We start from the raw sequence: 26,820 nt of genomic DNA, 5'->3' as shown, positions 1-26,820 counted from the left end.
TTCTAGTTGTAACAAGTGAAGCAAGTTCTCTTTCTTGATATCATGGTTTCCTAGGATTCCAAATTGCTATTAGAAAAATACCAATATATATACAGCGCTACAAAAACAATATGCCAGCAATAAAATTGCCCACACCGAGACATACAGACTGCACTGCCCATTAATCCAGCCTTGCCAGTCAATATCCTTTCAGCCTCACCAGTGCCCATACTGATGGAACTCTGCTTTTACCTCAGACCGAGACTGGTGTGGTGCACTGTCTGGGTGTTATGTTTGACTCCGATCTCTCCTTCACATCCCATATACAATCTCTTGCCCACTCATGCCGCTTACACCTAAAGAACATCCGTAGAATCCTCCCTTTTCTCACCATGGAAACAACAGAAACCCTCACTGTCGCCTTGATCCACTCCCGCCTGAACTACTGCAACGCTCTATTAATTGGCCTCCCCGTTACTCGACTTTCCCCTCTCCAGTCTATCCTTAATGCAGCAGCCAGGGTTGTCCATCTAGCTAACCGATATTCGGACGTGTCCGCTCTTTGCCAGTCATTACACTGGCTGCCCATTCATTATAGGATCCATTTCAAAGTACTTGTTCTCACACACAAAGCTCTCCACAGTGCGGCACCCCCTTACATCTCCTCCCTCATTTCTGTCTATCGGCCTAACCGACCACTGTGCTCTGCAAATGACTTTCGACTAACCTCTGCACTAATCCGTACCTCCCACTCCCGACTCCAAGACTTCTCCCGAGCTGCGCCAATCCTCTGGAATGCTCTACCCCAAGAAATTAGGACTATCCAAAATTTGCTTAGTTTTAAATGCTCCCTCAAAACGCATATGTTCAGAGCGGCCTATCACATTCCCCAATCTAAGTCATTTTATGTGTAAGTGTGCGTGTGTAGCCCATTCACCAGCTCCATCTATCCCTCAAGATAGCTGGACCATCACTGTAAATACATAATTGTAAATAAGCTCCTGTACTTTGTATCTCCTCCTCCTCATTGTAGATTAAGCTCTCACGAGCAGGGTCATCTTATTTTGCTTTAAAGGGAACCTCTCACCCCCAAAATGGAAGGTGAGCTAAGCCCATCAGCATTCTGGAATGCTGTAGATAAGCCCCCGATGTATCCTAAAAGATGAGAAAAAGAGGTTATATTATACTCACCCAGGGGCGGTCCCGGTCCGGTCCGATGGGTGTCGCGTCCCGGTCCGGCGCCTCCTATCTTCATCAGATGACATCCTCTTGTCTTCGCGCTGCGGCTCCGGCGCAGACGTACCTTGTCTGTCCTGTTGAGGGCAGAGCAAAGTACTGTAGTGCGCAGGCGCCGGGCCTCTCTGACCTTTCCCGACGCTTGCGCAGCTGACACATGTCAGCTTGCCATGCAAAACTGCAAGTCCTCATACAACCCCATCAATGGAAAAATAAAAATATTGTGGGTATCTGAAAAGGACACAAGTTGTAAAAAAAAAAAAAAAATTGATTTTTTTTTTTTATCATTTGGACAATAAAAAAAAACCTATACGAGTTTGAAATCAGTCATCATACTGACTCTGAGAATCGGGTTACTACGTCATTTTTGTCATTTGCTGGATAGAAGCAACAATCCAATGTTCACCTCCGTTAGCAGGAACGCTAGAAGCAGGGCTGCCAGCAGTCCTGTGACAATGTCCACATGTCAGTATCACAATGCACTTCATCCTCCCCTACTGTATTGCAAACATTCAGAAGTGGTGGGAGGAGTGACATCAGATAAACTGCAGTCTTAAGGTACCGTTACACTAAACGATTTACCAACGATCACGACCAGCGATACGACCTGGCCGTGATCGTTGGTAAGTCGTTGTGTGGTCGCTGGAGAGCTGTCACACAGACGGCAAGACTTCGGCATCATTGAAACTGTCTTCAACGATGCCGAAGTCCCCGGGTAACCAGGGTAGACATGGGGTTAATAAGCGCAGGGCCGCACTTAGTAACCCGATGTTTACCCTGGTTACCATTGTAAATGTAAAAAAAAAAAAAACAGTACATACTCACATTCCGGTGTCTGTCACGTCCCCCGCCGTCAGCTTCCCGCACTGACTGTGTCATCACCGCTGTGCTTTTTTTTTACTTTTACAATGGTAACCAGGGTAAATATCGGGTTACTAAGCGCGGCCCTGCGCTTAGTAACCCGATATTTACCCTGGTTACCAGTGAACACATCGCTGGATCGGCGTCACACACGCCGATTCAGCGATGACAGCGGGTGATCAGCGACTTAAAAAAAGTTCCTGATCATTCCCAGCGACCAACGATCTCCCAGCAGGGACCTGATCGTTGGTCGCCGTCACACATAACAATTTCTTTAACGATATCGTTGCTACGTCACAAAAAGCAACAATATCGTTAAAGAAATCGTTATGTGTGACGGTACCTTTAGTGCAGTCATACTGCAAACTAGCACTACAATTGGTTTTCATGTCACGTGTGAGGAGCTGCTCCCCTAGTTTTTAAAATGTGAAAATATCAAAATCTTTAAAATAATTTCTCAGTAAAAAAAAAATGGAACAAACCCTTCAAATTAAAAATATTAACACTTTTTTTTCAATTGTTTACCTTTTTTGATGCTACATTCCTTTAAATGCCAGTCAATTAATGGCAGCAGCATTTACAATGGGAGTCCATTGTGGGCACTGATAAGCCCCATGCAATGTGGCCACAAGGTGTCATGGCAGGCAGGGTCCTGCTGAAGGTCCTCATCACTGCTACACTGAAGACTCCTGTAAGGGCTCTTTCACACGTGCCTTAACCACCTGAGAATACCAGTCCCCAGCTGTCTGCTTTAGCTTGGCTGACAAATCCCACGCCATTTTTTTAAATTATTTATGTAAATAATTAAAAACTACGGAGTGGGAACCTCTCTATTCTTGATAACCAGCCTTACTAAAGCTGACAGCTGAGGGTTGCAGCCCACAGCTGTCAGTTTTGCCTGGCTGTTTATCAAAAATACAGGGAAACCTCACGTCATTTTTTTAATCTATATATTTAAAGCGAAGGTGACGGCTGATGAATACTCTCATTGGCAGTCGCCAGTTCTCGCTGTTGGCAGTTAAATACAACTCTCAACATTGTCCCCTGCTAGTGCTAATCACAGCGCGAGCAGGGTACAGTGATTTCAGCTGTCTTCAGCACCTAGTGCCGGGGAACAGCGCAAACTATACCACTGAATCCCAGGTGCCGTATATGTCAAACCAATGACACACGGACATCATCCGTGTGCACATGTACAGGACGTTTTGCGGCCCGAGTTGCTGTTAAAAACCGGACATATCAGCGTGTCTTGCCCACGAACACACGGTCCGTCAAAACAGACTGACATGTGAACAGACTCATTCACTTGAATGGGTCTACCTGTGTAAAGGCTGAGTCACACATAACGATATCATTAACGATATCGTTGCAACGTCACGATTTTGGTGATGTAGCAATGATCCCGCTAACGATCTCGTTATGTGTGACAGCGACCAACGATCAGGCCCCTGCTGGGAGATCGTTGGTCGTTGGGGAATGATCAGGACCTTTTTTTGGTCGCTGATCACCCGCTGTCATCGCTGGATCGGCGTGTGTGACGCCGATCCAGCGATGTGTTCACTTGTAACTAGGGTAAATATCGGGTTACTAAGTGCAGGGCCGCGCTTAGTAACCCGATATTTACCCTGGTTACCATTTTAAAAGTTAAAAAAAAAAACAGTACATACTTACATTCTGATGTCAGTCACGTCCCCCGGCGTCCACAGGAAACTGCTTTTGGCTGACTGTGTCAGCGCCGGCCGTAAAGCAGAGCACAGCGGTGATGTCACAGCTGTTACTGCCGGCGCTGACACAGTCAGTGCAGGGAAGCTGACGGCGGGGGACGTGACAGACATCAGAATGTGAGTATGTAGTGTTTTTTTTTTTTCTTTTACAATGGTAACCAGGGTAAATATCGGGTTACTAAGCGCGGCCCTGCACTTAGTAACCCGATATTTACCCTGGTTACCTGGGGACTTCAGCATCGTTGAAGACAGTTTCAACGATGCCGAAGTCGTTCCCCTGATCGTTGGTCGCTGGAGAGAGCTGTCTGTGTGACAGCGCCCCAGCGACCACACAACGACTTACCAACGATCGCTGGTCGTGATCGTTGGTAAGTTGCTCAGTGTGAAGGTACCTTAAGTGTCTCTGATACGTGTGAAAACTGTCACTACATGTCCCAGATACACTGACATGTGAAAGGGCCCTAAAGCTCAGCCCCAGGCTAGGTTTCATGGTGACTAAGAATAGGACTACACAATGCAATACTGAAGGTACTGCATTGTATAGTATAAGTGATCACAGGTTCCTATAAAGACTATTAAAATAATAATAATAATAATAATAATAAAAACCTGAATCAGTCCCTGTTCCTCAGTATAAAAAAAAGAATAGTATTGTCACGTCCATAAATAAAAAGGTAAATTATATCTACCCAAAAATGGTAACACCAAAAACTACAGCTCTCATATAGTCCTACTGAAAAAAAAAATACAGGTCAGTGTATCCAGTACGTGTGGTGATAGTTTCCACACAAACTGGAGAAACGTACTCACATAGACCCATTATAATCTATGGGGCTGCGCACATGTCCTTGTGTTCATGGGGACCATGTGTCTGTGTGACCTACACGTGGACATCTCCATGTTTTCCGGCAGCATGGACGTCAATACGTCCCGCACACGTATGTATAGATGACAATCTGTGACATCTGTGTGACACGTACCGGAATAGAATGCAGAATAGACAGATGTTTAAGTGTTGGATGTACAAAGAGATAGATAGATGTCTGGGACATCAGTAGTGTGCAATGTTTCTGTGGGCATTATAAGAAATGACCTGCAGAAATACTGTATATTGTAGATAATATAATAACTGACAACCAGCACGGATTCGTGAAGGATAAGTCATGTCTGTCTAACATGTTGGGTTTCTATAAGGAGTTAAGTATTTTAGTGCTCGCTCATCTCTATACTGCACACAATACATCACATATTTAGTATTACATTTAATGAAAGGGTTTATACAAAAAATATAATTTTTTTTTTTGTGTTTTATATGCAAATTCACACGTTACATTTTGAGTCTGTGCATTTAAAAAAAATCCTTGACACAGTATTTTTCTGTTGTGATTTATGATACTGACTAGGAGACAAAATGCTCCTAGGGGATCACCTTTTTGCAGCATATCATACTTTGACATGTTTTGTACTCTGTTGTATGAACTTTTCAATATTACCTTCTTGTATCTTTTGTTTTTCAGTCTATTTTTTTTATAATAATACTTTCTTCTTGGAATATCTTATCTGTAGAGCATATCCTTTTGGTTCTAACAAACTCTCCGTAAGGGATAGAGAAAATTGTATCGGTGGGGTGACAGCTGTCAGCACGAAGTGTAGTGTTGCGATGAATGCAACATTATATATTGCCAGACTGGATTTTACCTTCTAATGGGAGATTTAGAAAATCTATTTCTTGATTGGGTCTTGAAAACTTAAGTGTGAGGTTAACATCATTACTATTCAGATATTCTATAAAACTGAGGATGATGGATGTTTCACCTTTCCAAATAATAATAATAATTAAGACGTCATCCACATATCTCCCATACCACAGGATGTTATCAAGGGAGGGATTGGATTTAGAAAATATGAAGAATTCTTCCCACCACAATACAAATAAAATTGCCAATGAAGGGGAGAACCGTGATCCCATTAGTGCTCCCTTAATATGTAAAACATATTCTGAATTAAACTTTAAAAAATGATGGATAAGTGTTCATAACAACAATTTCTTTAACTTCTGCATCATAAGCACTGCATGTGTTTACATGAGTGATTGATTTTAAAACAAGATGGTGGGGAATACATGAGTAGAGATTTACATATCATATGTCAAGAACATGGAATGTTCAGACCAAGCGATTGTTTCAATATTTTTAATACTTTGTTCCATGATTGGTTAGTAGGTATTTTAAATTCTATTTCACGTGGTTTCACCCGAAGCTCAGAGGTCAAGGGCAGCAATTCCAGAAACGCGTCTGAATGTTCTTGTACATACTGCCGTGGACTTTAAATCTAATTGTAAAATATGAAATAAACGATTAAAGATTTTATTCATTGTTTCTGAATTTTTTTTTGGTTTGTCCCTACCAAAAAATGGAGCATAACCAATCCTGAATCTGGAAACCACATACTATAGCTTCCAGTAATAGTGTATTCTTGAATTCTGTCTGTAATGAAATAGGTTTCCAATGCACATGGTTAGAAACATTTCCATTGTTTGTTATTTTAGTACTGCTAATGGCAAGGGATTTTGCATTATCAGGTTTAGTCTTGATATTGATTTGAATCCATTCTAAAACTAATCTTTCCCAGATTCCATTGAAACCTGGAAGGAGTCTTATGGACTGGATCAAACTTAAGAGTAGCAGCAAGGATTTAACAGGCTTAAAGGGACGCCTAATAGAAGTGACGGAAGAGGAACTTGCAAAACACAATAAGAAGACAGACTGCTGGACATGTATTAGGGGTAAGTGACTGTCATTTTGAGCCACTAGTTGGATGGTAATTACTGTAAAGAAAGTGAACAGTTAGGGGTTTATTCCTCTGTTCGGGTTTTCATACCATTGGAACATACTCCTTTCTATTGGGGCACCTGTTCAATACCCTAAGAAAGGTAGGCTAGTCCATTTATGTTGATTAAATGACACGAAAATGGGCAGGAACAAAGTTGAATGAGTGTTAGAGGTTTTCTCAACTTGTTTCTTCAGAAGCGCACAGCTCTTATGCCTCCCAGCTTTGTGCTCCTCTTGAAGATTGACTTCTCAGGCGCCAGCTAGGCCCGACCCTGAGCAGAAATGTGCTCTCTCCCAGGCTGATGGCAGGCCCAGCTTTGCTTCTGCAGCATGGGATAAGCGCAGCTGGACTGAGGCCGGTTTAATCAAGCAAACTAGTGAGCTTCAGAGTAGGCTGTAAAGCAGAAGAGGGGAACCTCAGGCCCGCGAGCCATTTACGACCCTCAATAATCTTTTATCCGTGATTCCAGGGTACCATGCAGTGCTTGGGCCAGCTCCAGTATTTTGGTGGCCACCAGCCCTTTAATTTCTTCTTTTTCTGTGAGCATGCGCACACAATTTTCCCTGCTGAGCCCTGATGCGCATGCAATGAAAGATTGTCCCGACACCAGTGCAAGTATTGGGACGTACTTTGTGTACGGTCCAAAGGATGGTATAAACGTCAAAATGGCCCCCACCCCTACTGTAAAGCATAAAACCTGCTCTTTCTGCCCACACCTTGCAAAGGTACATGGCCAGGCTGGCACTACTGGGTGGTCTGTAACCTAGGCAACAAAGTGTACACTATAAAATAAAAAATTGCTCTATTGCAATCTGAGTCTCTGGTGACGTAATGTGTTACTTATGGTAGCCTTTGTTACGGTGGTCCCAGCTCTATGCAGGTCATTCACTAGGTCCCCCCTTGTGATTCTGTGAATTTTGTTCACCGTTCTTGTGACCATGTTGACCCCACAGGGTGAGATCTTGTGTGGAGCCCCAGATTGAGGAAGATTATCATTGGTCTTGTATGTCTTCCATTTTCTTTTTATTGCTCCCACGGTTGATTTCATCACACCAAGCTGCTTGCCTATTGCAGATTCAGTCTTCCCAGCCTGGTGCAGGGCTACAATTTTGTTTCTGATGTCCTTCGACAGCTCTTTAGTCTTCACCATAGTGGAGTTTGGAGTGTGACTGTTTGAGGTTGTGGTTAGGTGTCTTTTGTACTGATAACAAGTTCAAACAGGTGCCATTATACAGGTAATGAGTGGAGGACAGAGGAGCCTCTTAAAAAAAGTAGTTACAGGTCTGAGAGAGCCAAAAATCTTGCATGCTTTTATGTGACCAAATACTTATTTTTCACCATATTGTGCAAAATAAATCTTGTCAAATTAGACAGTGAATTTCTGGATTTGTTTTCTCATTTTGACTCCTATAGTTGTGGTCTACCTATGATGTCAATTACAGGCCTCTCTCCTCTTTTAAAGTGGGAGAATTTGCACAATTGGTGGCTGACTAAATACTTTTTTCCCCAATGTATATATGCATTTAATGAACAAAAAAACAGGAGTGGTTCTGTAAGCCACAAATCGTCTCCAGTCTCGAATTGGTGTAAGATTTGTGCTGCTGTGCACGTCGCTTTTCAGACTTTCTTGACTCATTAAGAGGCATGTGCCATTCAGTGAATCAAGTGCCTTTGACTCCATCACACCTCCATTATTGAGGCTCCATACAAGACAGATGCTAGCTACAATAAATAGTAGTGATTGCCACTATCTATGACAGCATGCTGTTGTTAATCACTCAGACACTATATGGTATTTCTATAAAAAAGTGAAGAAAGAGAATAAACCACCTTTTAAATTTATTATCCTTGGAACTTCATCATTAAGGCAGCGCGGATTTAACCCACACCTCCTGCACAGTTTATAAAAAAGTGTAGGAATATGAAGAGCCTCACCGTGCCTTGTCGCTGCTTCAGTCATTGGTACTGTGATCTGTGCTGACAAGCAGTGTGCAATGAGCCAAACAGAAAGAGAGGATCGATATTTACCGTAATAAATAAAACTTCCATTTATGTCATCAGAAAAAAAACAAGGATATCCATGATTAAAAACAGTGATTCTAACGTGTTTCTGGCATGGCTGCCCTTTAGTCATAGAATATACACAAATAATACAAAGTACCCTATACTGTGCATAGAAAAAGATTAACAAACGTGATCACACGTCATTACCTTAAAACATCTAACAAACATGCACATAAAAAAATGCACATAAAGCATAGGTGCAGAAGATGCGAGGCGTGGTTTAGAAAGGAGTATAAATGCAGGTGCCGAATGAATGCATGAACCATCAGAAACTAAGGAACGCTGTAATGAGCGTACATTAATTTTATAATGTGCTATAAAGGGTTGTAATCAGAACACATTGAAAAGGCATGCTAAAAAAATGTAAAAATGGGAAACGTCTGAAAACTCATTAATAGTAAGCATCGTATCATTCCTGTGATTCATACCTTTAGGAAAAAATTTTTCCTAGCTTAATAATCCAAAAAGATTCTCTGAGGCATGGTTTCTTTTTCTGGTTTCCTAGAGGACTTCCCAATTGATCCCTCTAGGACTTCATATTAAAAAGATACCCACTTACATCTTTTTAGACGAATTCCTGACGGAATGGTATAATGTATTTTCTAACATGTTCCTTTTGTTCTTATGAAGCTCCTTATAAAAAATAAGAAATAAGACTGAACACCTTTAAAACTGAAATGGATTCTATCGTTGATTATGACAGATTAAATACTTCTTTGTCACAGAACATTAACAAACTGGAAGAAATCATGATGACTAACAAGAAGTTCCACAGGGACTCTATTTACTATAAACATAACCAAGTTTACTCATGGGAACGTAATGGGTCAGAACATTCACCTAAATCAATCCTCAAAAGCACCTGTCAATAAAGAACGGCACTGACCCAAGCATGCCAATTTCTCATCATCTGAATTTGATACAACCTGAAAGTTCTGGTCCCTCAGATTTGACATCTAATTTTTCTGACACCAATAAGTTTTAAAAAAAATGGGGGAGGAGGTCACAACAAAAAGCAGATGCCACAGATCCGAGATATTTCACACGCAGAAAGATGAATAAATACGTCTCCAACAGTGTTGTTATTCTCACTCCCATGATCCTTACGGTGGATGAAATCAATCTACTGTCTAATTGACTGAACTTTGTTCCCAATCATAATATTGACCTCTTTGCGACTCCTTCATACACTAATAGATTTGTGAGGACTCTTAACTGTAAAGAAACATTTCTTTTCAGATAAAGAGACATTTCTTTTCAGATAATGATGATTCTGATGCCATTTATTCTTCACAATCCATTTTGACTGATAGTGTTTTCTCTGATCTTATACTCTCAGAACAGAATGTTCTCTTGACTTTGGAGAACCTTTTTTCTGAAAGCACTAACATGAATGTGGTGGATGCTAGTGACATTAACATTAATGTTCCAAACTCTGTTTCAAGGTTTAGCTAAAAATGAGCTAAAAACTCCCCTTCTAATACTATGTTTTTTTTGTACAAGAAAGCAACAATTTAACACAATCTGAAGCTAATCATAACTTAACCCCTTCATGACATGTGCCGTATATAGCTGATATTTCCAGTCACCGCTCTGCATCGCACGGTGATAGTTAGGATATCTGCAGGTCGCCCCAAGGGTTTGTACCACCACCCCCGTCGGCAATCACTTGGATTGACTGGTAAAAATTGATCAGCCAATCACAGCGATGTGACAATAAAGTTGTAGAGCAAAAAAAAAATAAAAATGTGACATGCTATGATTGCTGTCGGAGACAGAACTAATCACAGCAGTCACAATGAATGGGGTAATGGCAACTTCTCCTCTCCTGATTAATCTCTTTGGCGCTTATTGGTCAGTAACTATTGTTCATCCAATCAGCCCGAAAGGGGTTAATCTAAAATAGTGATCACCATTCTGCACACCAACTTTACCTCAGGGTTGGCGTGCAGAGTAGTTGTATGCCCCCTGTTATCTTGAGAGAGAGAATATCATTGGTGGACAGTGTGATATTCCTGCGATCTGTATCTAGCCTCTTCTGCGATTCAGTGGTGTGTACTGATCTCCTGTGCTCTCTGTGTGACCAATCTCTGCTCAGCAGATGCAGAGCAGTTTCCCAGTCCCTGTTCCAGTCCCCATCCCACCACTCCAGTCCTCCCAACTCCCAATGGTATATTATGCGCACTTTTTTATGCTTTTTTTCGTGTTAGCGGCGTCATGTGGTTAGCATTCATGCTCTTCCTGTGGCTGCAGCGCTCTGATCAGTATTAGTGCTGATCAGAGTCTGCACCAAGGAACTTTTTATTTTGTTAGCTATTTAGAGTAGCGGATGTTGTGTAAGTGACATCCAATTACCGTATTTTCCGGCGTATAAGACGACTTTGTAACCACTGAAAATCATCTCAAAAGTCGGGGATCGTCATATACACCGGGTACGGCGTGTGCAGGGAGCAATCCTGTATGGTTCCCAGGATCTGGAGGAGAGGAGACTCTCCTTCAGGCCCTGGGATCCATATTCATGTAAAAAAAGAATAAAAAAAAAAATATGGGATATACTTACCCTCCGATGGCCCCTGGCTCTCAGCGGTGCAAGCGGCGGCCTCCGTTCCTAAGGATGCATTGAGCAAAGGACCTTCGATGATGTCGCGTGACCGTGACATCATCGAAGGTCCTTTGCTCAATGCATCCTTAGGAACGTAGACCACCGCTGAGAGCCGCGGGCCGTTGGAGGGTAAGTATATCCCATATTTTTTCTTTTTTTTCTTTTTTTTTTTTTACCTGAATATGGATCCCAGGGCCTGAAGGAGAGTCTCCTCTTCTCCAGACCCTGGGAACCATCCGCACCGCACACGCCATATAAGATGACTGGGCGTATAAGATGACCCCCGTCTTATACTGCGAGTATATCCCAAACTCCATATTTTATATCGTCTTATACGCCCAGTCGTCTCATACACTGGAAAATACGGTATTTTATTTTTATTTTTTTTAGAAAAAATAGTACCGTATATACTCAAGTATAAGCCGACTCCCCAATTTTGCCACAAAAAACTGGGAAAACTTAATGACTCGAGTATAAGCCTAGGGTGGGAAATGCAGCAGCTACCGGTAAATGTAAAAATAGATACCAATAAAAGTAAAATTAATTGAGACATCAGTAGGTTAAGTGTTTTTGAATATCCATATTGAAACAGGAGCCCCATATAATGCTCCATACAGTTCATGATGGGCCCCATAAGATGCTCCATATTAAAATATGCCCCATATAATCCTGCATAAAGGTTAATAATGGCCTCATAAGATTCTCCATAAAGATATTTTCTCCATATAGTGCTGCACAAACGTTATGGCCCCATAAGATGCTCCATACAGACACTTGCCCCATACAATGCTGCACAAACATTGAATATGGCCCCATAAGATGCTCCATACAGACATTTGCCCCATACAATGCTGCACAAGTGTTGATTATGCCCCCCCCCCATATAGACACTTGCCCCATATAGTGTTGCACAAACGTTATGGCCCCATATGATGCTCCATACAGACAACTGCCCCATATAATGCTGCATATGGCCCCATATGATGTTCCATACAGACACTTGCCCCATATAGTGCTGCACAAACGTTGATTATGCCCCATATGATGCTTCATACAGACACTTGCCCCATTTGCTGTTGCTGCGATAAAAAAAAAAAAAAATCACATACTCACCTATCGGTTGCTCAGGCCCCCGGCACTTTCAATATTCACCTGACTTCGTTCCGGCGCTGCTCCATCTTCAGCATCTTCTGCACTGACGTTCAGGCAGAGGGCGCGCACTAACCACGCCATCGCGCCCTCTGACCTGAGCGTCACTGCAGAAGACGCTGAAGATGGAGCGGCGCCGGAACGAGGAGCAGGAGAATATTGCGCATCGCTCCCCTCCCCGTTATACTCACCTGCTCCTGGTGCGGTGCAGTCCCTGCCTCCCCGGCGCCGGCAGCTTCTTCCTGTATTGAGCGGTCACCGTTACCACTCATTACAGTAATGAATATGCGGCTCCACCCCTATGGGAGGTTCATTACTGTAATGAGCGGTACCATGTGACCGCTTAGTACAGGAAGAAGCTGGGGCACCGGGAAGCCAGGGACCTGCAGGGACCGCGCCAGGAGCAGGTGAGTATAATTTGACAGCCCCTGCTCCCCCTCCCCTGTCGACCCCTGGGTATGACTCGAGTATAAGCCGAGAGGGGGACTTTCAGCCCCCAAAAATGGGCTGAAAATCTCGGCTTATACTCGAGTATATACTGTAAGTACAGTGTAGTTTCATAGGTAGGGAGGTAGAGCATGAGAGTAATGGATGTCACAGTGTTAGCAAAGTCCAATTTTGTTTCAGAAAAAAAAATAGTACAGAGTAGTTTCATGGGTAGGGAGGTAGCATATTAGCGTGGCAGACGTCACCGTGTTAGTGATGTTTAATTTTCATTTAGAAAAAAAAATAGTAAAAGTAGCTTTATAGGTGGAGAGGTAGTGTTTTTCTTTTGCGAGAAAAAAAAAAAAAATTGTGATCGCAAGGTAATTTATTAGCTAGTGCATTAGGGGAGCATGCGTTGCACTGTTAGTAATGTACATTTTTCTTCTGCAAAAAAAAAAAAAAAATAGCGCCGGGTAATTTTACAGGTAGGGCATTAGTGTAGTGAACGTCAATTTTTTTTTATACAAACTTTTTTTTAATTTTTTTTATATCTACTGATTTTTCTTTTCTTGCTTACTTTTTTTCCCTCTACTTTTATTATAAATAGTACTCTTTACACAAGCACCACTTAAACATCCCTAGTGTTTTGAAGTATAAAATAAAAATGGCCCATTTGTCAAAAAGACTCTATTAACTAGAGGAGGCATACACTTTCCTTGCGTCCAGCATGGACTCAGACCGCGAGGGAGAGCCCACATTCCTCTATTCCTTATTCTCATCTAGTGAGGTGGGACCCATAGCAAGGCACCCTATAACCCAAGCAACCGCTTCATCAGTCGATCCCATATGGACTCCAATCCCCCGAAAATTATCAGCTACTTATTTCGGATTTAATTGGCAGCTCAGGAATCCAATTTCATACCACCTGCCACACTGAAATTGACTTTTTCATCTTACTCAGCAAGGAAATAGTAAATGTTATGGTGGCCCAGACAAATGTATATGCCCATCAATTTTTCACCTCAAAACCCGCGTCATCATACGCCAGATAGACACCCTTATAAATGGAGCAGAAATTATGATATTTTGAGGCATTGTTCTGCATATGGGCATAGCAAAAAATCGGTATTATACCTACCGATAATTCGGTTTCCAGGAGTCCATCCTGACAGCACGCTGGAGGACGTCCTCCTCCTCCTTGCAGGGACAGGAAACACAACACGAGAGGTTAAAAGGTCCCACTCCACCCCCTTTCCTTCAGTGTTTTGACAAGTACCACACCATGGATAGATATACTTTGCAAATTTTTATTAACCAACATATACAGCATATGAAATAGAAAACATGGGGGGGAAATAACGGTGCTGTCAGGATGGACTCCTGGAAACCGAATTATCGGTAGGTATAATACCCATTTACAGGACGTCCCCCTGACAGCACGCTGGAGAATACCAAAGAGACCTCCTTTAGGGTGGGACAACTGCCTGGAGAACTTTTCTCCCAAATGATGTTTGATGGGCTGCTAACACATCCAATTTATAATGTTTGCAGAATGTATTTACTCTGGCCCATGTAGCAGCCTTACAAATCTGATCTAGGGACGTCCCTGCCCGTTCAGCCCATGATGCCGAAACCGTCCTAGTAGAATGTGCTTTAATCCCTACTGGACAATACATCCCTTCTGATGAGTAGGCTTTTGAGATTATAGACGTGATCCATCTAGCTATTGAAGTTTTGGAAGCTTTTTTACCTCTATTTTTACCCCCGAGCAAAATAAACAGATTAGAATCTGTCCTCCAGGAACTAGTGGCTTCTAGATAGTCTAGAACCGCCTGTCTGACATCTAGGGAGTGTAACGCCTGTTCTTTTTCATTAGAAGGGTTGTCACAAAAAGAAGGTAAGATTATCTCCTGGTCTCGATTTTTTTTTTTTTTTTTTTTTTTTTTTTTTTACTGAAGCTATTTTGGGGATAAAGGCTGGATCTAATTTTAGTATTATATGGTCTTCCCGGACCTGAAGGTAAGGGTCTTTAATTGAAAGAGCCTGAATCTCACCTATGCGTTTAGCTGTTGTAATCGCTACTAAAAAGGCCGTTTTCCAGGTACGTACTGAAATAGGCATGTCTTCTCTAAGAGTATAGGGATCTTGACATAGAGCCCTGAGAACTTAAGGTACCGTCACACTAAGCGACGCTGCAGCGATACCGACAACGATCCGGATCGCTGCAGCGTCGCTGTTTGGTCGCTGGAGAGCTGTCACACAGACAGCTCTCCAGCGACCAACGATCCCGAGGTCCCCGGTAACCAGGGTAAACATCAGGTAACTAAGCGCAGGGCCGCGCTTAGTAACCCGATGTTTACCCTGGTTACCATCGTTAAAGTAAAAAAAACAACCACTACATACTTACCTACCGCTGTCTGTCCCCGGCGCTGGGCTTCTCTGGTCTGGCTGTGAGCGCCGGGCAGCCGGAAAGCAGAGCGGTGACGTCACCGCTCTGCTTTCCGGCCGCTGTGCTCACAGCCAGACCAGAGAAGCCGAGCGCCGGGGACAGACAGCGGTAGGTAAGTATGTAGCGTTTGTTTTTTTTACTTTAACGATGGTAACCAGGGTAAACCTCGGGTTACTAAGCGCGGCCCTGCGCTTAGTTACCCGATGTTTACCCTGGTTACCAGCGAAGACATCGCTCAATCGGTGTCACACACACCGATTCAGCGATGTCTGCGGGGAGTCCAGCGACGAAACAAAGTTCTGGACTTTCTTCCCCGACCAGCGACAGCACAGCAGGGGCCTGATCGCTGCTGCCTGTCACACTGGACGATATCGCTAGCCAGGACGCTGCAACGTCACGGATCGCTAGCGATATCGTCTAGTGTGACGGTACCTTAAGTTTAAGTCCCAAGAAGGAACTAGCTGTCTCAAGGTAGGACGTAATCTCTGGGTGGCCTTCACAAATCTAATTATCCACGGGTGGGAGGCCAATGGATAATCCAAAAAGGTACTGAGAGCCGAAATCTGAACTTTAAGAGTACTCGGCCTAAGCCCCATGTCAAAGCCAGATTGTAGAAAATTCAAAACTCTAGGAACATCCAAGACTCCCGGTATCCCGGCCGACCTGCCACTTTCCGTACAAATTTTTTTTCCAGATCTTGTGGTAGATGGCTGCAGGCACAGGCTTTCTACTAGCCTGGATGGTTGAAATTACTTTATCAGACAGACCTCTGGCTTTTAACATGTCCCTCTCAGGATCCATGCTGATAGATGTAATCTCCCAGGGTGTTGGTGTAATACAGGCCCCTGATGGATGATGTCCTTCCATAACGGGAGTCTGATAGGATTTTCCAACATCATGGCTCCCAACAATGGAAACCAACTTCTTCTTGGCCAGAATGGCACAATTGTTAGTACTGTTGCTTGGTCCTCTTGAATTTTCCTGAGCACTACTGGGATAAGTGCTAATGGAGGAAAAGCATAAGACAGAGGTTCGTTCCGCTTCTGACTCAGAGCGTCGACTGCTTCCGGAAAGTCTGAGGGGTTGAGGGAATAAAATCTGGGCACCTTTGAATTTTTTCTTGCAGCGAACAATTCTATCCCGGGAGTTCTCCAACGGTGGCATAGAATTTGAAAAATTTCTTGATTTAATTCCTATTCTGTTGGAGAAACATTTCTTCTGCTCAGGTAATCGGCTAGAATATTTTGAGATCCCTCTAGATGTACTGCTGTTATTGACAGGATCGTGTTTTCTGACCAGGTAAAAATTCTTTGTGCTAGATCTTGAAGAGCCTTGTGTCTGGAACCTCCCTGGTGTCTCAAAAAAGATACTGCTGTCACGTTGTCCGATAGGATCTTTACGTGTCTGTTCCTTAGACGGAGATGGTTTCTTCTGAGGACTTCCCAGACTGAGTACAATTCTCTGTAATTTGAAGACATCCGACTGATCTCTTTTGGCCACTCGCCTTGAAAGAAACTTCCTTCCAAGTGTGCTCCCCATCCCCACTGACTTGCGTCCGTGGTGATTACCACACAAGGGGTTGCACTCCAAGGAACACCCACTCTTAGGTTGTAGTCCCGAGTCCACCATAGTAACGACCTTCTTACGTTTATTGATAATCGTAGCCTTCTGTCCAGAGATGAGCGACGACGATCCCATACCTTGAGGACTTGTTCCTGTAGTAGCCTTGAGTGTGCCTGAGCCCACCTGACACCAGGGATGCAAGCTGTCATCTTCCCCAAAATGTTCATGGCTGATCTTATTGTAACCGGATTTTTTAGGAATTCTAACATCTTCTTTATCGAAATCCGCTTGTCTTCTGGCAAAAAGGATTCTCTGGTTGTAGAGTCCAGGAGTACTCCCAGAAATATTTTCCGGGATTCGGGCTTTAGATGTGACTTTTCCCAGTTTACCACCCATCCTAGATGTTCCAATACCGATACAACCCGATCTCTGTGTTTTAGTAGTATATCTTCTGTTCTTGCCACTACGAGAAAATCGTCTAAGTATGGAACTATTGTTATGCCTTGGTTTCTTAGGTAAGCCACCACCTCTGCTACCAACTTCGTGAAAATTCTTGGAGCCGATGCTAGACCAGAGGGGAGGCATTGAAATTGGAAGTGACAGGTTTGGTCCGGAAATCTCACTGAGAACCTCAGCAGATCCTGAGATGAGGGATGTATTGGGACCTGATAATATGCACTCTTCAGGTCGAGAGTGCACATCATCGAGACCTTGTTTATCAGAAGAATAGTTGACCTTATAAACTCCATCCTGAATCTTTTGTACTTTACGTACATATTTAGAGGTTTTAAGTTTATTATCGTTTGGGATTCTCCTGACAATTTTGGGATTGAAAAAAGAGAAGAATAGTGACCTGATCCTATTTCTGGAGAGGGAACCCGAACTATGACCTGGGAGCTGAATAGTTTTTGCAGGTCTGAGTACATTAGAGCATTGGAGAGTTTGTGGCTACAAATGTTGGCGCGATACACCTCTGTGGTACGCGGGATATTAGTTCTATTCTGTAACCGTCTGCAATTATACTGAGGACATATCTGTTGTCTGAGATCAGACTCCAAGCGTCTAGAAAAAGACTTAAGGTACCTTCACACTAAGCGACGCTGCAGCGATACCGACAACTATGTCGATCGCTGCAGCGTCGCTGTTTGGTCGCTGGAGAGCTGTCACACCGACAGTTCTCCAGCGACTAACGATGCCGGTAACCAGGGTAAACATCGGGTTACTAAGCGCAGGGCCGCGCTTAGTAACCCGATGTTTACCCTGGTTACCAGCGTAAAAGTTAAAAAAAACAAACACTACATACTTACCTTCGCTGTCTGTCCCCGGCGCTCTGCTTTCCTGCACTGGCTGTGAGCACAGCGGCCGCAAAGCAGAGCAGTGACGTCACTGCTGTGCTTTCCGGCTGGCCGGCGCTCACAGCCAGTGCAGAGAAGCACAGCGCCGGGGACAGACAGCGAAGGTAACTATGTAGTGTTTGTTTTTTTTAACTTTTACGCTGGTAACCAGGGTAAACATCGGGTTACTAAGCGCGGCCCTGCGCTTAGTAACCCGATATTTACCCTGGTTACCAGTGAAGACATCGCTGAATCGGCTTCACACACGCCGATTCAGCGATGTCTGCAGGGAGTCCAGCGACGAAATAAAGTGCTGGACTTTCTGCAGCGACCAACGACATCACAGCAGGATCCTGATCGCTGCTGCGTGTCAAACTGAACGATATTGCTATCCAGGACGCTGCAACGTCACGGATCACTAGCGATATCGTTCAGTGTGAAGGTACCTTTAATCTCCCGCCTATCCCTATGGCGTCATTGCCTTCTCGGAATTAAATGTTCTTCTAATTGTTCCATCCACAGGAACATGGATCTTGCTACTGATGTAGCTGCGATGTTAGTCTTTATCAGAGCTGCTGAGGTTTCCCAAGCTCGACGTAACAGGATATCTGTCTTATCCATTGCATCCTTGAGACTCGAAGAGTCTTCAAAAGGGATGGAAGTCTTCTTTGTAACCTTGGCTATAGGCACATCTACTTTCGGAATTTCTTCCCAAGTCTTGATTTCTTCAGGGTTAAATGGTAGACGGTTTTTAAACTCATGCGACATCACCAATCTACGTTCCGCATCTTTCCATTCTTGAGCTATCATCAGACGAATGTGTTCGCTCACCGGAAATACAGTCTGTTCCTGATGTGTGAGACCTCCACACATCTGGTCTTGTCGAGATCTCGGCCGTGGTTCCTCCTTTATCTGCATAGTATCTCTTACAGCTTGAACCAGCTGCTCCGTGTCTTCGACTGGAAAATAGTACTTTCTTCCTTGCTCCTGCTCTTCCCTTGGCAATTCTCCTTCTTCTTGATCTGAATCTCTAAATTCCAATTCTTCTTCCGAAGAACCGTACAGATCCCCTTGGTCTGGATCACTTCTGGGTCTCTTACGGGCCGGGCCTGGACTGGACAGACCGCCCTGAGACATTGAAGCCAAAGAATTCTGGACCTCTTCCCGGATTAGGCTCCTCATTTCCGATAATAAAGAAGGTTGTTCTTCTCTGACTATCTTAGAAATACAAGAGCTGCAGAGAGCTTTCTTGTATGCTTCTGGGAGCTTCATATTACATACAGAACACCTCTTAGATTTTGAAAATGCCTTTCCCGTCTTTTTTGTCAGATGGAGGGGAGTTTGGGTGGTCTCCTTATCCTAGACATAAGAATAGGCACCGCTCAGTGTATTGCAAACGAGTATGTTACTCTGCGCCCTGCGCACTTACCCCCGCCTCCTCACTTCTGACCTCCATATCTTCTGTTGAGAGATACACAGGGTAAGTGTGTAATCACTTTAATCAAAATAAAGGATATAGCAGCTTCTGCTGCACTCACCCTTCGTCTCCGGCATCAGATACGGTTTAATATGCTGGCCGGCTCGGACTAACCGCTGTACCGTGTCCCGCCGCCACCTCCGGACAATCAAGATTTGCACCTTCTCCTTCACACAGAGGAATGCAGGGCGCACTATTGCTGTACCTCCAGGCTTAAATACGCACGCTTCCGTGTTCCACCTGGTGGAACGCACGCCGAATGCGTCGCCACCCCTTGGATGTGACGTCACCTTACCTTGCGACGCCACCGGAAGTGCTGTATGAATGTGTCTTACTTCCGCGTTTCACCTCATGGAACGCAACCGCCGCCGGACCTCCTGTCATGTGGCGCCTCCTGCTGGCCTGGCGCCCAAGCCGAGAGCCTCCCACCGGGAGGAAGCGGCTCTTACCCAGGAGCTCGTCCGCTCAACTGGTCTCTGGGCAGAGGGACTCCCCACCGGGAAGTTTCTGCCTTGGGCCATCATCGCGGGGGAAAGATATTGGCACAGCCGCACGATCCCCCGGGCCCTCAAGACTGGTAAGCTTCTGCGCTGCGCTGCTCTGCTCTCGTGTGTCCCTCCATGCAGGGACAGGAAAAACACTGAAGGAAAGGGGGTGGAGTGGGACCTTTTAACTTCTCGTGTTGTGTTTCCTGTCCCTGCAAGGAGGAGGAGGACGTCCTCCAGCGTGCTGTCAGGGGGACGTCCTGGAAAAAAGTGTTTCAGCAATACTGGAGTACTGATATACTCTACAGCACATCGGTATTCCTGCCATGACAAGGACACGATTTGAAGCTATCCAAAAAATGTTTGCATTGTAGTGATAATGTGCAGTGTCCTCCCCGAGACGAACCTAACCTTGATTGTCTATATAAAATTTGGCGAGTAGTTGATCACTTCAGCACAAAATTTGCTGAGGTGTGCACACCCCAGAGGGACATCACCATTCGTGAATCTCTGGTTCATGTCAAAGGGAGTCTAACATTTTGACAAAGCCTGCCCAGTAAAAGGACCAGGTACGGAATTAAACATTACAAGCTGTTCAAGAGTACCTCAGGGTCTACGAAGGGAAGGACACCCAGATTAATCCGCCTGAATGCCGCCCTATCCTGGTGATGAGTGGGAAAATTGTCGATAAAGGTTATTTCACCTCTACATAACTTTTACACCAGTATTCCACTCTTCAAGACCCTCTCTGTCAGAGGTACTGTTGCATGTGGCACCCTGTGAAAAAATCACAAAGGCCTCCCTAAGCCGCTAATTGGGCAATTGCTGAGAAAGGAGCCCAATTCACCTACAAAATGCTGGTGGTCATATATAAGGACAAGAGAGATGTCCTTCTCTTGACCACCATCTCTTGAAAATGGCTCCTTTGTCACTGTCCGAGGTACCACAACACTAGTCCCAGAGCCAGATTGTATCTTGGATTATAATAAGTACATACAATGCCATGCAAAAAGCTAAAGTATGGTACAAAAACAAAGGCTGCACACATTGTGCAGGTGGCACTGTACCATGCTTTTGTGCTGTTTCAATCTTCAGGCGATACGGGGACCTTTCTTCAGTTTCAGGAGGTAGTCATCAAGGACCTAATGTTTGGCACTCAGGAAGGTGAGGGTTCCAGTATTTCTGAAACTGATGGTGCCTGTATCATCCCAGGTCAACATTTTCCACCAGAGGTTCCCCAAACAGCGAAGAAGGGAAGAACACAAAAATGGTGCAGAGTATTCTCCAATAGGGGAATACGAAAAGACACAATTTACCATTGTGAAACCTGCCCTGATAAACCTGGCCTTTGCATTAAGGATTGCTTAAAAGCATACCACACGTCCAAAAATTCATAAAATGCGTTTTTAGCTTGTTGACACAACACTGTTTTATAAACTGATGCATTTCCCACAACTTACACATACCACCACATTATAAATTCATACACCAGTAAAACCAAAAGCATTATTATCAATACTATAACTATGCCTCTAGATAAATACCTTGAGGCATGTAGTTTCCAAAATGAGGTCACCTGTGTGGGATTTCCATTGTTTAGGCACATCAGGAGCTCTCCAAACGCAACATGATGTGCTCAGACCATTCCATCAAAGGCGCTTCAAATAGTCACTCCATTTTTTTTCCCGAGCTCTGCTGTGTGCCCAAACAGTAGTTGGGGGCAACTTGGGGGCAATTGCACAACAAATTTTGGGGTTTGTTTTCTGCTGCTACACTTGTGAAAATAAAATGGGGCTTTTTTTTGTTTTCACAGCTCTACGTTATAAACTTCTGTGAAGCACCTGAGGTTTCAAGGTGCTCATGACACATCTAAATATATTCCTTGAGGGGTCTAGCTTCCAAACTGGGGTCACTTGTGAGGGTTTCCACTCTTTAGGCACATCAGGGGCTCTCCAAATGCGACATGGCGTCCGCTCTCGATTCCAGCCATTTTTGTGTTCAAAAAGTTAAGCCGTGCTACTTCTCTGCAGAGCCCTGCCGTGCGCCCAAACAGTGTTTTTCCCCCACATATGGGGTATTGTTGTAGTCAGAAGAAATTGCACAACAAATTTTGGGGTTCTTTTTCTCCTGTAACCCTTGTGGAAATAAAACAAATTGGGTCTAAAGTAAAATTGTTATGAAAAAAGTTGTGTTCATATTTTACTTTCACATTGCTTCAGTTCCTGTAAAGCACCTGAAGGTTTAATAAACTTCTTGAATGTGGTTTTGAGCACATTGGGGGGTGCAGTTTTTAGAAAGGTGTCACTTTTGGGTACTTTCTGTCATATAGGCCCCTGAAAGTCACTTCAAGTGTGATGTGGTTCTTTAAAAATGGTTTTTGTAAGTTTTGTTGGAAAAATACGAAATCGCTGGTCAAATTTTAACCCTTATAACTTCCTAACAAAAAAAAGATGTTTCAAAAATTGTGTTGATGTAAAGTAGAAATATGAGAAATGTTATTTATTAACTATTTTGTATGGCAAACTTTCTGATTTAAGGGCATAAAAATTCAAAGTTTGAAAATTGCAAAATGTATCAAATTTTCTCCAAATTTCCGATATTTTGGCAAATATTTGTGTCAAGTTGAACAAATGTTACCATTATCATGAAGTAGAATATGTCACAAAAGAAAAAAAATTATCAGAATCGGTGGGAACCATTGAAGCATTCCAGAGGTATTGCCAGAAGCGTATCTAGGGTTTCTGGCACCCGGGGCAAGAATTCATTTTGGCGCCCCGCCCCCAGGAAATATGCGATTTGCACACTTAGTCATGCACCGACGAGCTCCTCTCCCTAATGCTCTCAATATTCAGTGAAAAACTGAGAGAAGCAGAGGAGAAGCTCGATGTCACAGGACCATAAGTATGAAATCCGCATGTGAGTGAAGTGTCCAATGATGAGTACTGGAACCTGAAGAGCTGAATCCTGACATCGCAGGCTTCTGAATTCTCACAACTAATGCACTGCACACTTTTAGGATTCTCCCTTGCCGATGGACAGTCATGTCAGCACAAGCACGTGATTTGTTTACTTCTGACCACTTTCCAACTAGACGTGCCCAGCCTCGCTCAGTTCATTTTTATTGAGTGAGGCCACACATGTCTAGTCAGCACGTGACCGCACATATGTAAAATCGCCAGCACGAGAGAATCCTGACAGCATGCAGTGAGCACTGTGAGAACTCAGAAGTCTGCAGTCACAAAGAATTACTGCAGACTCATCACAAACCTGGACATCCCCTTTAATGCTCCTAACTTAAATAAAAACATGAGTTAGTTAGTATCACAAATAACATTTACATCCAGGTACCTTATAGATGACGTCGCCTCTGGAGTCGTTCTCCTTTTCTTCATCTTGTCCAGACCCCATGATGAGTTTTCTCATCCACAGCTCGTCTCTGCAGACCTCCATCTTCTCCGCTCTTTTTCAGAAAATCTCCACATGACGCCCTTAAAGACAGAAGTGTCATTATAATGCTCCTGAATTAATAATTGCCCCTCACTATATTGTCTGCACAAAATATGACCCCCACACTGTCCCTCTTATGGTACATGCTCTTCACACTGACCTCTCCTTTCCATACCAGCCCCCTCTTCACACTGTCCTCTCTCACACTGTGTCCCCCCTATAGGGCCCAGTATTTATACTGTACTCTCATCAGACCCCTCCTCCTTGGTATACTGTCCGCTCCTGGCTGTTCCCTTACACTGTCCCCCCATGCTACGAACCCACTACTCAGTTTCTATTCTGTGCCCACTCACTTTTCTCCCCCCATACTGTCTCCTCACACTATTCCTCTCCCTCCTCATACTGTCTCCTCTCACATGCCTCCTGTTCACCATACTGTCTCCTCATATATTTACCCCTCACTTTTTATACTGCCTGCTCACCTGACTCCCTATACTGTGTCTGCACACATCCCATCACCTTCACTCTCCGTACTGTCCACATACATTTTTCACATCGCTACTCATACTGTGTCCGTATACATTCCCCTGTTCGCTCCTCATACTGTCTGCACCCATCCCCCATACTGTTTCCTCAGATATGCCCCCCATTGTCCTGTACTGTTTCCTCATACATGCCCCCAATTCCCCAGTACTGTTTCCTCATACATGCCCCCATTCTCCTGTACTGTTTCCTCAAATATGCCTATTATTTTCCTCTACCCCACCCCATCATTGCTCTCTTCACCACCTCCATCTTTGCCTTCTCCACCACCACTATCATTGCTTTCTCCCAACCACCCCATAATTTCCCATTCCACCACCTCCATCATTTCCTCCTTTGCCTTTTCCACCATATCCATCATTTTCTCTTCCCCCACCATCCCCATCTTTGCCCTTTCCACCACCATCATCATTGTCCTTTCCGCCGCCATCCCCATACTTGCCCATTCCACCACCTCCATCATTTTCTCCCCCTCCAATATCATCAGTGTGCTTTCCACCACCATCCTTGTCCATTCTACCACCTCCATCATTTCTTCCCCCCTCATTATTGCCCTTTCCACCACCTCTATAATTTCGTCCTCTCCACCATCATTGCATTCTCCCCCCACCACCATCATTGCCCATTCCAATTTCCACCTCCATCATTGCCCATTCCACCACATCCATCATTTCCTCCTCCCTCTCCATCCCAATTATTGCCCTCTCTCCATCAGCCCCATCATTGTCCTCGCCTCTCCTCCCCGTACACACACAAACAAAACCATTTACGTCTCTGCACATTCACCCGCAGCGCTACGCATGCACGCACAATCACACACACACATATTGCGTGTCAGTATAATGGCCTCACCTAGTTACTCCTACACACGCGGCTGAGCTCCGTACACCTTGCACACACGGCTCCGCTCTGTACACCTCGTACACACGTGGCTCCACTCCATGCACCATGTACACACGCGGCTCCACTCCGTACTGCAGGGTTTGGGCCATAGAACGCCAGTCTGTTCTTTACCTCCCTCTGGAATTCAGTCTCCTCCACGTTCACATTGGGGGGCGCTGCACCGTCGTGTTCCATGATGGCTGCTATCAAATCCGCCTTTGTTTTGTTGCTGGCGATTAACCCTCGGGCTTCCACCAGATCTTTTAATGTAGTCCTCTTTAACTTCTGGTAGTTGTTTTCCATTCATTTCTTTCCTCCTGTATAAGGGGTATCACATCCCGCTGTTTGCCACCAGTGTAACGGGGTCTACCAAGCTGGGGTACCTCTTTCAGTACCACCCCGTGTTTCAGGAGGTCCACTTTGCTTTGGCTGGAGTCTGAATGAAGGACGCTGGCTGGAATTCCTTGGTTACATGAGAGCATATAAAAGATGACTGCTTCTCCACGGATTTCCAGTCTGACAACACTTTATTCACAGGACACAGAATACAGGTCCTTCTCAAAAAATTAGCATATAGTGTTAAATTTCATTATTTACCATAATGTAATGATTACAATTAAACTTTCATATATTATAGATTCATTATCCACCAACTGAAATTTGTCAGGTCTTTTATTGTTTTAATACTGATGATTTTGGCATACAACTCCTGATAACCCAAAAAACCTGTCTCAATAAATTAGCATATTTTACCCATCCAATCAAATAAAAGTGTTTTTTAATAACAAACAAAAAAACCATCAAATAATAATGTTCAGTTATGCACTCAATACTTGGTCGGGAATCCTTTAGCGACCTGACAGATGTCAAGAAGGCCATCATTGACACCCTCAAGCAAGAGGGTAAGACCCAGAAAGAAATTTCTCAACAAATAGGCTGTTCCCAGAGTGCTGTATCAAGGCACCTCAATGGTAAGTCTGTTGGAAGGAAACAATGTGGCAGAAAACGCTGTACAACGAGAAGAGGAGACCGGACCCTGAAGAAGATTGTGGAGAAGGACCGATTCCAGACCTTGGGGAACCTGAGGAAGCAGTGGACTGAGTCTAGTGTGGAAACATCCAGAGCCACCGTGCACAGGCGTGTGCAGGAAATGGGCTACAGGTGCCGCATTCCCCAGGTAAAGCCACTTTTGAACCATAAACAGCGGCAGAGGTGCCTGACCTGGGCTACAGAGAAGCAGCACTGGACTGTTGCTAAGTGGTCCCAAGTACTTTTTTTCTGATGAAAGCAAATTTTGCATGTCATTCGGAAATCAAGGTGCCAGAGTCTGGAGGAAGACTGGGGAGAAGGAAATGCCAAAATGCCTGAAGTCCAGTGTCAAGTACCCACAGTCAGTGATGGTGTGGGGTGCCATGTCAGCTGCTGGTGTTGGTCCACTGTGTTTCATCAAGGGCAGGGTCAATGCAGCTAGCTATCAGGAGATTTTGGAGCACTTCATGCTTCCATCGGCTGAAATGCTTTATGGAGATGAAGATTTTATTTTTCAGCACGACCTGGCACCTGCTCACAGTGCCAAAACCACTGGTAAATGGTTTACTGACCATGGAATTACTGTGCTCAATTGGCCTGCCAACTCTCCTGACCTGAACCCCATAGAGAATCTGTGGGATATTGTGAAGAGAAAGTTGAGAGACGCAAGACCCAACACTCTGGATGAGCTTAAGGCCGCTATTGAAGCATCCTGGGCCTCCATAACATCTCAGCAGT

At 44.2% G+C, this 26,820-nt stretch overlaps 1 protein-coding gene across 1 annotated transcript in view; it reads left to right on the top strand.

Annotated features, from left to right (window-relative positions):
* The window catches only part of CYB5R4 (cytochrome b5 reductase 4), a 261,934-nt gene that overhangs the window by 17,256 nt on the left and 217,858 nt on the right, over positions 1-26,820 (top strand). Inside the window, exon 2 of the mRNA XM_069726422.1 lies at positions 6,432-6,585. Coding sequence (XP_069582523.1) covers positions 6,432-6,585 — 154 coding nt within the window. The remainder of the gene's footprint in view (positions 1-6,431; positions 6,586-26,820) is intronic.

This window comes from Ranitomeya imitator, chromosome 5 (assembly GCF_032444005.1).
Source record: "Ranitomeya imitator isolate aRanImi1 chromosome 5, aRanImi1.pri, whole genome shotgun sequence".
Lineage (NCBI taxonomy): Eukaryota > Metazoa > Chordata > Amphibia > Anura > Dendrobatidae > Ranitomeya > Ranitomeya imitator.
This window is presented reverse-complemented; position numbering and strand designations above follow the sequence as displayed.